Genomic DNA, 12,845 nt, shown 5'->3' with positions numbered 1-12,845 from the left:
AGGCAAGATTTCAGAGTATTTCCCTCTGTCTCCCTGCTGTAGTCATTTAATTTCATGAGATTTTAGCCAGAAAAGGGTCTGCAGGATTTGGCTCAATTAATCCATTTTAAGTACTTTCTTATGGATTCACTAGATGTAACTCTTCAACACTGTGCGTGTGTGTGTAGATAGATATAGATATGTATATATTTAGTTACAAAACATTTCTACTCAGCTGTCTACAAGCAGATTGGTTTGGCTGTCACACAAATCTGAGCAGAGCAGCTCATAGGTAAGTACTGATGGATGCTGGCAGTAGATTCATCAGAATGTTAATATTCTGTTACTTCTGAAACTTTAAGGAAAGTTCTGTAATATTTTTTTACAAAAATCCCAGAACTTTGAAAATAAAACACTTTCATCTGCAAGGACCTTTTTCATTTTAAATATATATATCATTTTAAAAAATCATACAGAGACAATGTGAAGTATTTACCATTAGAATAGTTGATGACTTTTCTAAGGATGTTTTAGTTTATTAGGAATGGGAATAATGTTCAATTTAAAGAGTGTAGCTCAAATTTAACCTAGTTTTTGTTCCTTATCTATTTGCAAAGTCCAAATAATTGTTAAGGCTTTTGCCTCCAATACCATACTTCTTCTTTATTGTATATTTTTAAATAAATGCCAGTAGGTAAGATAGGTTGGTTGGTTTGTTTGGTAGGGAACCAGATATTTCAAAGTGAGGCTGCCAAGAGGCTATTTAAAAGCAGGGAGAAAGGAATTATTTTAAAACTGTACAAGATTGTCTACTGTGTGTCTTTATTTTAAAACTTTGTTTGTTGGGCCCTATTCTGTAAATTATTGAGTTCCTCCATTGATCTTAATGGGTTTGGGGCATTCAGTACCTTGAAATGTTGGGCCTTTTGCCCTAGACCATCTGTTCTTACTGGTTTTGTGTTGTGTTCTAGGCTATAGCACTATGAGTCCTCAGGAAGACAGTGAAAATCCTCCATGCAATAATGATCCACTATCAGCTGGTGTTGACATTGGAAACCATGATGAAGATTTAGATCTGGATACCCCACCTCAAACAGCTGCACTCTTGAGTCATAAGTTTCACCACTACAGGTTGCACCATCCAACTCTTCATCACAGCCACCACTTACAGGCGGCAGTCACAGTGCACACTGTGGATGCGGAATGCTAATACACTTCATTCTTTGGGAAAAGATGACAAAAGAAATGTGGTTTGTTAGCAACGATCCATACAGCAATGGGGAGCTTTGTGGTTGTGCTTTTACCAGGAGTGGTTTAACTACCTTCCTAAAAAAACTGTTACATGCACACAACATTTACATTTACAAAATGTAATATTGGCTCTGGAATAGAGGGAAAAGGAGCATGATGAATGGACCTGCCATAACATTTTAATAAAATGCAGCGGGAGGCCTGTTAGACCTCCAAACACAGGGATAAAAGTTTATACAGTAACTGAAGCTTTAAGGAACCCTGTTAAGCTGAGCCAAGAGAAGGGAGAGCTCAAAGAAGATGAAGATGTTTTACTTTCCTTAACTGGAAGAGTATAAATCTGTGCAGCCAGAGACAAAAAAGGTGCTGGATACAGAAATGGGTTTTTTGAGGTTTCCGTTTGTTTTTTAGAAAGTACATTGCTCTTACAATTGCTGTGTCGGACCTGGGACAATGCATCTCAAGATTTTTAAGTAAAGGATTATTTTTCTACTATTTATTGAACTTGAAACATTCATGGACTTTGGGGGGAGGGGAAAAACACATTAGTGACTATTGACAAGGACAGCATACATTCTGTGTGATGGTGAAGTCATTCTTCCAAGGAAGGCGTCTGTTTCTTATCAGCTGATATTCATCCACAGCCCCACTTTGCAAAAAGGGAAAATGAAGAATCACTCTCTGATTTGTTTACATGTTTTCTAGCCACAGTCGTTTTGTGTAAATTTTACCACCTGATTTGTAATAGGTTGAGTTTTTTTTAAATTTGCAAAAGGGAAGAATCCTCTGCTTCCCTACCAAAGCACTAAATATTCTCCCTGTCTTTACATCTCTGACCACCCTTAAAGGCCCTCAAGATCTGGGACAGGATTCCCTTCACTGTAATAATACAGTTTGAACTGCATTAACGATCAAAGAATTCCAAAATGAAATACATCCCATTTCTCTGTCTCCTTAGACCATTGGCAAAACCAGAAGGTGGTAAAACACATTGTAAAATTCAGGTTGTTACAGAAGGTTTCTGTTGAAATCATAATTATAAACTGCTGCTGTTTATCTGGAATTCAATACTGCTTTGTGATTCATGCAGGGATTAATCAAGTCTCGCTAATACAACATGGGGCATCATAATTTTAAATTAGTTTTAAATCACAGTGTTGTATTTTAGATTCACATTGTGTGATTAAAATGTTATACAAACATTCTTGCACTGTGCATATGATAAACATCCATTTATGTAGGGATTTTTTTTAAAGATTTCTGAATACCGTTTTAATGAATAGGGTACTTAATACTGTATTATGTAAAAAAATTGGTTCATAAACAGTACAGTAAAGTAAGTATACGTGTGATATCAGGATACCCCTTTATACTATGTATAAAATTTCAATCTCTAGTGAAATAAACTGTATAAAGTATAGTTCTGTGAATTACTTATGGTTGAACTCAGATTGTTCTCTTTCATTTCCCTCTCATTCTGTGGCTGAATGGGAATCTCAAAGGAAAGTTCTGTAAACATCTTGACAGTCAGGACTCTTATTTCGATGGTTCTCTCTCTAGTTCTGATGGGCTTAAGTTTTACGTGCAGTCTACAGTATTTGTTTTAAAAATCTATTTTAAGAAGCCCTGTTTGTAACTACTTTGAACAGTGAATCTGGGAAAGTTCAAGCACAATGCAAGCTTACCTTGGCCAATAATAACAGCGTATAGAAAAAAGAAGATATTGAAAATGTGGTTGTGCTTGCTTTGCTGTTTATTGCTGGTTTTATGGGTAGTGGGGGAGTTCTGAGCAGGCAGTTCCTGAAAGATATTAAATCCTGTTCATGTTTTTGAGATGTTCATGCTAGAATCTTGTTTCTCCTTTTGGAGCACAGAATATCTTTGATCTCTGTGCCCAACTTACTGGGAGTTGTCAGTGAGAATCAACGGTAATACCTGGCTCATGGGCAATGAGCTACTACTCTTTTCATATTTGCTAAGGGAAAGGGAAAATATGCCATCTCAGCATTAGCATTAGGCAAAACAAAAAGCATATGTAGTTAAGAACAGGGCCACCCAGAGGCGGGGGCAAGTGGGGCAATTTGCTCCGCGCGGAGCCCAGGCCCCCGGAGCTTCTTCTGCTCCAGGTCTTCGGCGGCAATTCGGTGGCAGGGAGTCCTTCCGCCCCCCAGGCCCCCTGAATCCTCTGGGTGGCCCTGATTAAGAAGCAAGAAATTTTAAGCCTTCAAAGATGGAAATTGCTGAAATAAAAATTGCAAAAGGTTTTGCTAATGGTTTGTACTATATATTAAGCACAATCCTGTAGTTACTCTTAAGTAATTATCCAATCCTGTAGTACCCCTACAGAGCTCTCATTTTAGTCCACTTTAAAGTGGATTAATCTAAGTCACAAAAAGGCACTCAGTGTGAAACAAAAGTATCCATGCAGGGGGTTAGTGCAGAATAGCGATGGTATTCCAAATTCACATGCTAGCTTATGTCACATCACATGCTAGCTTATGTCACACTAACTTCCCCATGTAGACAAGTCCTTAGGAGAGGCTCTTGAACTAATGGAGTATACTACCTTTCCCCCCAGTCCTTTAGTTTGAGTTATAACAGAATAGTTTTCTTTACGTCTGCAGTAGTATAAATGGAAATGAAAGAAAAAAATACAATTGGCCAGATCCACACCTGGTGTAATTAATATAGCTCCACTGAAGTACATTCTGATTTACACCAGCTGAGGATGTGGCTCTTTTTCGTTATCAGTGTCAAAGTTAGACTCAGGACTCACAGTTTGTCAGACCGCTCTGTTTTATTAGCACAGCGCTCTGCTAATGACACCCAGATAATGTGAGCACCATGCAAGACACAAACTATCTTATTTATACAGATAAAAGGGAGAGAACTTAGCAAGATAACAATAAGTTTACCTGGGTTAGACATGCATATCTTATTTCCTTACTAACTATTACCGATCTTCTGTTAATGTTTCTCCATTAGCACCATTGTTTATGCCTAATGTTTCTTTTCCTGGCACCTGTATTTTAACATTTCTTATTTCTGCTTAAAGGTACATACAACATTTCTTTAATCCTTTCTATTTTTACAATATAATTAATTCTACTTTCACATCAGAAAGAGGCCACGTAAGTAAAGCCCTAATTAAACTAACAATATTATTTACAGAATGTACCTACAAATTTATTAATCTTGTACTGTCATATTTATGAGCAGTGTATCCACTGTAACATTTTAATAGCTTCAACTGGAAATCTATGTATAATATATAATTGTTTTATTGATGTGTGTGAATGCAGACAGCATAAAGGAAAACAGATTAATAACACTTACACCACTTAGTGGAGAGTAAATTACTAATTTTTTTAACTGAAATATTTTACCTAGTTGTGTTTTTAAGTTAAAACGTTGCCTGCTAACATGTGGATAGGAACAGACAGCAGTGTGTTCTCAGTAGCAAGCCTTAGTTTCTGGAAGTTGCTTCTGTCAGAAATACATCTAAGCTGCATTGAGGAAGCATTCTATGACATATCTCTTTGTCCAGGCTTTCTGCTAGTTGCTTAATCTAAAACCCCAGCAATCAGCCTTGAAGGTTGCTGAACTGCAAGGGGTCATGGTGTGTGTATGTAATCCCTGTTTTGTTGTTTTTATTCTTAACCATTTACAGTATGCCCAGTTCCTATGGAGAAGGACACCTGATATGTGCTTGCAATAATGAGAATAGCCGAAGCTTCTGCTATTACATAACTTGAGGAGTAAGAAGAGGTGTGTTGGCAGACTATTAACTTCACTATCAGAGTTTCTAGATCTGTAGCCATCTTAAAGCCCTGTGCTGATAGGTGGTACAAGTCTGAAACAACAAGGTATCATTAGTGAGCCTGTGAACAACTCCATATAAGTCCCAACCCTGGCAATCAAAGTAGTTGTACCGCGATTGTCATCTCTCCCGGGTGAATGGTGAAGTTCTTAGCCCTTTCTCACATGCATTCCTTCCTAGATTTATATAAGGACAAACATACTGTCAACACAGTGCCCAGTTCTTTGCCCAATCCTTAAACCAGCCACCCTGCAAAGGGAGTAACCGTTCTGTGCTTTGCCCTCTCAATTTTAGCTACTTTTAGCTGCAGTTGAACACAGGAGGACTTTAATCTCTGCCATACCCTTGTTTTATTGTAGAGTACTAAGCAAGGACATAGTTTCATAGTCTACAGAATGTACAGGTTTATCAGATCCCAATTCCAAGCACTTTGATAGCTGAAAGCTGGCTGTGCCCATTCGGGGACACATGCTCTTGGTGAATCTGCTTCAGTGTGAGACATTTATTGGACTGTCAAAACAAAAAGTCCAGTATATAAAGAGGTGCGAGTGTTTGTCTACAGGAGGGTGCTTAGTGGAGTGAGAGAATGAAATAAATGTACCCAGAAAAGATGAGCTGCAGCATTTTTCTTTTTAATGAGGGTCTTGCTGCCATGCCCTTCCCCAGCTATTCAGCTACGTTGACTGAGGTTCAAGGACACACAATGAACTGTTTGCTCAGATGAGTTCCCAGGAGCCTGCTGGATTTTAGCTCTAACCAATAGACCATGTGGCCTTTAATTAATTTTTACTTGCTTTGATTTCTGAAACTCTGTCAATTAAGTCAGCCTCATTACACACATTTTCTCTTCATTCTTCCAGGAAAATGAAATTTTTTAAGCCTGTTCAGTACTAAAGATATGATGAACTTCATTTTATATGTGTGTTCATTGATCCTAAGTGATCTTAATGCCTTCAGTAATTTTAACAGATTATGGTGTGGGAATGATTTTATGGCTATTGTGTGAGTATGGCTCTTACAAGTAACCCAGCTAGGCCACTCAGGTCAGTGAAACTGTTTACATGTTCAGGATTTATAGCTTCACAATGGATCAAAGGAGATGATTTTTACTTGTTGGAATTATTGCTTTGGCAACATGATTTTGAAAGGAAAGTTGGTTATGAGTTGTCTAGAGGCATTTTATCAGGCATTTAAACCATGAAAAGTTATCTGAACCTTGCCCATTCGAAGTGAGAGAGGGAACAGAAGATAATTCATGAAGTACTCACAAAAGCAGCAGTATGGGTGCTGATGATAGTGAATCTTGCAAGGTTGTAAGGTTCTGTTCAAAGAGGTGAAACAAAAATGATGATAAAAGAAATTTGTTCAAATTGTTGCAAAGCTGGTGACATATAAGAAAAATCTGTTAAAAGGGAGAAAGGAACTTGCAGCACAAGCCTATACTCGTGATCTGGGGAAGGAGACCCAATGAATAAAATACTGGTGTTAATAAATTTGAAAGCATCTGGCCTGTTGGTGGTGGTCTAAAGGCTGGAGAAGGGAGCCTGTTGCACCATGCCATACGGAAGTCCTTAAAAACATGCCTGTCTTCATTCTTTATTTTGCATCTCATGGTGTGATGGCAGTTGAGTAATGGACCAGTCTTGCATTAGAATGTTAAACATTTCCAGCTTTATTTTAACTGACGGATTAAACTGATAACTTAAAACACTTCCACCATAACCATAGGTAATAATATCAGACGTGTGCTGAAATAATTTGGCACTGCCAATAGCAGGAAAAAAGAATGTCTGTGAAATAGTTATGGTCCAAATGTATATTCAGTCTCCAATTTTCTCTCTTAGAGAAATTTTATTTAGTTGAATTCTACTGGGAATTCCAATGGCATAATGTTAAATTTCTGTTTGAATCTCGCATAATTTCAAAAGTTGCAAGTTCTAGTAATTAATCTACAAGATGTAATTCTTGCACAATAATATTAACAGCTAAAAATCTGTTTATTTTAATTGCAGCCAGACTGAAAAAAAATGTTTCTGAAAACATAAACCAAAGTGAATTATTTTTGTAACTTCATCCAGAAAACCTGGATAACAGGAGAGTGGAATTTTTTTTCCTCCTCATAAAAACAGAAAAAACATAAAGTCAGTCTGAGACATCAGTAAGTGTTTCTGTATCTCACAAACAGCAAAAAAGTCACATGACAGTTTCTGTGGAAACCATTCCTTTTTATTATTGAATAGCAAAATAGTTTAAACTCACAAAAATTTAAAATGCTCATGGAAAGGTTTCTGTGTTGCCAATTTTCCACATTTTAATAAGTTATTACATTTTTTAGGGACAGAGTTATGGATTATTGTGAAATGTCCAATCTAAACACTGAAGTCTCACAGAGTGGTAAATGACAAGCTAGCTGTCAGACTGAAAACCAATGACCAGTGAGATGTATGTGACCCTCTCTCAATATGTGCCAGTTATTCAGTCACTTACTGTGTGACTTGAGTGGCAATGCATTAGAGATTTTTGTCAAGTTTTTCTTTCCACAAACAGCCAGATTCTCAGCTGGTGTAAATGAGATCAGTAATGGGGCTATGCTGATTTACACAGCAAAGCATCTGACCCAATGGTTTGATTTCACAATTTTCATGGTACCTTTGTGTGGTTTGGTTTGGTTTTTTGTTTAGTTTCCAGGGGTGAAAGTAACTTAAAGGAGTCCTGAGCAGGGGGCGTGACCTCAACCAGAAGAGGCGGGGGCTTTAAATACCCAGGCCCTTTAAATCACCCCTGGAGCTACCAGCTGCAGAGGCAACTGGGAGCTCAGGGGCGATTTAAAGGACCCAGGGCTCCTCACAGCAGCCGGAGCCCATGGCCCTTTAAATCACCACCGGAGCCCTGCCGCTGCTACCCCAGGGCTCCAGCAGCAGGGCTCAGGAGCTGATTTAAAGGCCCGGGGCTCCGACCACTGCAGGGAGCCCTGGGCCCTATAAATCGCCAGCCTGGGGAAGCTGGTCCAGTCCAGCATGGTGTACTGGTTCTTGCCGGTACACCGTACCGGCTTATTTTCACCTCTGTTAGTTTCCCTTTCTCTTTGGTGACCCTTCAGTCTCACTTATTTTGTTTCTGTCCCTAGAAAATAATTCTGACATCCTTTGCACCTAAGCAATCACTAATTTTTAGTTCTGTGATCAGTTCTTTTATTTGCCTAGATGAGGTTATATAATTCCTCCATGTTGGATGCAACACTTTTTGAGTTAGGAAATAGTCATCTGTACTTTTTAGAAATTCCAAGGATATTTAGTTCCTGTGTTATAAGACCTCTAGCATATGTCACTCAGATTGAAGTCCCCTATGATAAATGCAGCTTTTTTCCCTATATATTATAGGTAGGTGCTTAAGGATCTGGTCATCCTGTTCTGTGGAGTAATCTGGTGGCCTTTAGCAGACACCAACTAGCATTCCATTTTTGCTTTAACTGTAAGAACATTGACCCATAATGTTACATGATAGGCTCCTCGTGAGGCTGCAGAACTGTATTCGTAGATCTATTCATCGAATCATAGACTTTAAGGTCAGAAGGGACCATTATGACCATCTAGTCCTACATTCTTGCCTCCAGTAACCTTTTAAGTGAGAGCTGGCACCTCCTAATACTACTGGGCTCCAGCCCCTCCCTTGGCACAGTGCAAAGGTAGCATGTACGTACAGGAGAGGCTGGGGAAGAAAGGACTTCTGGGCCTGGAACCCAGATTTGCAGCATGCTGAAGAGCAGGACAGCAACCACCTAGCAACCTGCCACTGGATTAGGAATGGACACAAATGGCGAAGGTACACAGGATTGAACTCCAAACACACTGTTACTCCATCTGCCTCTGACAGATACCCAAGGAGTCTTTTTCTTATACAAACGTTGCTGAAGCATAGCTTGTCAGGCCAGTAAAGTCCCATTAAAATTGATGAGGGAGAATGAGGCCCATGCAGGTGAGGGAAGGATTTATTCTGAAGCAGGGAGGGAACTGTGATAGAATGGGGTGTGACTGTGTGTTGCTGGGGTCTGGGGTCTCATCTTGAGTATAGTGACCTACAGTGCAGTTTACTGAAGAGAGGTATGCTTATCCTTAGGGCCCTAAGGGGTAATATTTCTGCTCAGTCTCATTCTCTCTGGTCCTGAGTTATGACTCAAAGAGATGGGCTTGTTTTGTGGTGGTTTGTTTGGAGATTCCTGCTGAGTTTAAATACGCCCTTCAAACTGATCTGGTGAAGATATGCTCTGATTAACAAAGATTATAAATCCTATTGTAAATACTGCAGTTCTGGAAAAAGACATGTGTTATGTTTCATTGCATTGATTTTCTTTGAACGGTTATTTACTTTACTTTACAAGTTATATGAATGCATGCTCCAAACCAAGTACAATATACATATAAGCCCTACAACAATCTAACAATAGATAGGTAAGACATATCAATATTTAACGTTTAGTGCTCTGTATTTAGTGTAAATGGCTATTGTTCCTGAAGCCAAAATTGCTATTTATTTACAGATATTTTTCTTGTTTCTATGCTATAAAATTGGTAACTGAATACTTTCAGTCAACCAACCACGTCTTTTTATTGAGGCCATGTCTACAGTAGGAGTGTATTTTTATAGGAATACTGGTATACTGTACTGTCAAAGCACTCCTAGTGTCGGCACAGCTATACTGGCAAAGGCATGCTTTGTACTGGTACAGTAAACCCTCCATCCCACACAAGTGAAACAAGCTATACTGATAAAAGAGCAGCTTTGCCAGTATAGCTGTGTCTACATTAGGGACGTTGGTTGGAATAGCTATGTCCGCGCAGGATCACATTTCATACCACTTGCTGACATAGCAATGTGGGCAAAAGTATATAGTGTATACCTGACTTGTTGATGCATTATTTCTAACCACTGAATAGTTGTGCTATACCATCTTTAACAGCTATCAAGTTCCAGTCAAGAAGTGGATTTTCAGTTGTAGGCAAAGGCCATATCTACACTAGTATAACCCCATAGTGTAGACCAGGCCTACAACAATGGAAGGGATTTTTCTATTGCTGTAGGAACACCACCTCCCCAAAGCAACACTAGCTGGGTTGACAAAAGCATTCTTCCATCAACATAGCCACATCTAGGCCGGGGGTTAGGTTGGCATAGTTACAGCAAACACCCCTGAGTGCCATAGCTACATTGAGCTACATTTTAAGTGTAAACCAGGCCAAGATGACTCCGATGAACATTTTGTGTATCGGTTTTTAACATGCTTTAGCGTTGTTATGGAGGTCAAGTGCAACAGTTCAGAAATGTCTGATTTTGGTCATATATTGAAATACACCAAGAATATTTAGTGTCATTGCATATGTTATGTAGACATATGTTATGTACAAGCAAAGAGAAAGCGGACATTTGTTGACTGCATCTCTGCTTGAATCATGCGACTTGGTGTCTTGGAAACAATCTGGTGCTAGCCAGCTGGCCACTGTCAGACAGGACACTTAACTAGATGGATCTGACATCTGACCCAATATTGCAATTCCTATGTTCCTAAGTACTTTGAGAACTAAACATTAATTGAAATATCTTCTGTAGTCAAATAAGCCTAACAGTTAAACACATACACTCATCAATCCATAACGCCTGACTCTATCAAAACTTCAGTCTGAGTGTCTGGAATTATTCTGATTGCTAATCATCGAGCTTATAATCATGTACGTCACAGACAGCTGACCCTGCATTCTGCAGCAGACTGGAGATTATGCAACAGATTCAGATTTTTTATTTCAGGTTTTTATTTTAGCATAAAAATGAATAACTCAGTAACTGTTACCCTTGTGGTGTTTCATTTGATATTAAATCATTGCCCCCAAATCTTTTTATTTTCATTGTGCTTCAGAATTTGGTATTGAAAATGCAAACTATATTTAGCACTTATAGTAGCTGTTGGAACCAATTTATGTTTGTGAGATAAATATGTTGGGTGGATACTTAAATGATCAGCACTGAATTCATTAATATGTTGACAATAACATGTAAATCTTTATTTCAAAATTATACCCCATTGAGATGGAAGAGGCAGCTCTTACCTCTGAGTTTATTCTTTCAAGCTGTATATGAACTCTGGAAAACACTTTTTAAAAATTGGTTTACACTCTTATTTGCATTAAGGAGGGCTAGAAACTTTTTTTTAAATTAAAGTTTGCATTTTGCTGCAGTGGATGGATTCTGGACCCTGGTCATAGGAATGGTGGATTTCAATAATGAATAAAAATGTTCCAGAGTTCAAAAAATATGCAAAAGGGAGACATAAGCAAAGTAGCCATTTTCTGAAGCGTTTGCAGTTACATATTTCCTTCATCTCCTACTGCAGAGAGGGTGGTCTGGATTTTCCCAAGTTCAGTGCATGGCTCTAAACCTTGGCTGTTATTATGTCTACAGAAACACTAGTTCGTTTGCATCTCAATATAATTAGAAATGTGTTCAGATGTCACTGAATTTTGAAGAAATTTGAATCTAGATACAAATTTTGTGGCTCAGATCCATCTCTAATTGGTATTTAGGCAACAAATCTCATTATTTGTACAACATTGAGATTTTAAGATAGCAAAGATTTTAAAATTTATATTTGATTTAAAATAGTAATAATAAAAAATAAGAGGAAAAGTCAAAATTCAAGATTAAAATTTAGCAAAATGCAGTGTAGGGTCAATCCAAGGACCATGTCATGTCAATGTATAGTTGTATTCATGAGTGAGGGTGTCGGTGATCAACACGCTATATATATATATTTGTGGTGGTGTAAAAATACATTAAAGAACCAAATTACTTCCTACATTATGGGCCTATGAACACTTACAGTACGGGCCTATTTCTGTATTAGGCTGAATCGGAACACCCCAAAATTTAATACAGTTCAGATGCAGATTTTAATCCTCAAATTTAGGAGTATTCACATATAGGACTTTGATTACAGGTATGGGCCTGAACCAAATCCAGACAAGATGGGTCTGTTTCCCTTCTTGCCTACAAGAGTGTAATTCAATTGACTTCAGTGGAATTATTTCCAGTTTACACAAGGGCAAGTAAGAATGTAACTGTTTTAGGGCTGTAACTCTTTTATACTGCTTTCAAAGTGACATAAGCTAAATTGGAAAAAAGCACTCTTATTCTGGAATAAGCAAATCCACACGGGGATTTATACTGGTATAACTACAGCAGTATAATTATAGTGGTATCACTATGCTGGGAAATTTCAGTGTGTAGACAAGCCCGTAGAGTTATAGGGAACATAATTTCCTCTTATTTGCACTAGTGTAAAAGGGAAGTAATTCCATTGCCAATGGGGGGTTACACTGATGTAGGTGAGAAAATCAGAAACATGTTTTGATTTGGTTTGGGGGATTTTGCTTCAGGCACATAGCTAAATAAAAATATTAATAAAAATACTAAATTTCAGGCATCCCACAGCAATACCCAAACCAGCAAAGATTTATGCATGTGAGTCATTTTACTCAGATGAATAGTACAGTGGTTAAAGTTACATGCAGAAGTCTTTGCTGGATTGGGCCCTAAGTGTGAATCCAAGTACTCAATCTGGATCTCTACTGAGAATGTAACACTTTATAGAATGAGACTTGAAAAATGCAATGTTCATATAATAATTTAAGTATCAGAGGGGTAGCCGTCCAATGTAATATATGCCATCATATGCCAGCAATGCCCCTCTGCTATGTACATCGGCCAAACTGGACAGTCTCTAAGGAAAAGGATAAATGGACACAAA

The 12,845-nt window shown here is 38.2% G+C and overlaps 1 protein-coding gene across 2 annotated transcripts in view; it reads left to right on the top strand.

Annotated features, from left to right (window-relative positions):
• The window catches only part of CACHD1 (cache domain containing 1), a 189,310-nt gene extending 186,695 nt beyond the window's left edge, over positions 1-2,615 (top strand). For both annotated transcript variants that reach the window (XM_039486225.1, XM_039486226.1), the window contains one exon: positions 951-2,615. In XM_039486225.1, the coding sequence (XP_039342159.1) occupies positions 951-1,189 (239 nt within the window). In that variant the 3' untranslated portion in view covers positions 1,190-2,615. The remainder of the gene's footprint in view (positions 1-950) is intronic.
• Positions 2,616-12,845: the final 10,230 nt, after the last annotated feature.

Source organism: Mauremys reevesii, linkage group 8 (assembly GCF_016161935.1).
Source record: "Mauremys reevesii isolate NIE-2019 linkage group 8, ASM1616193v1, whole genome shotgun sequence".
Taxonomy (NCBI): Eukaryota; Metazoa; Chordata; order Testudines; family Geoemydidae; genus Mauremys; species Mauremys reevesii.
This window is presented reverse-complemented; position numbering and strand designations above follow the sequence as displayed.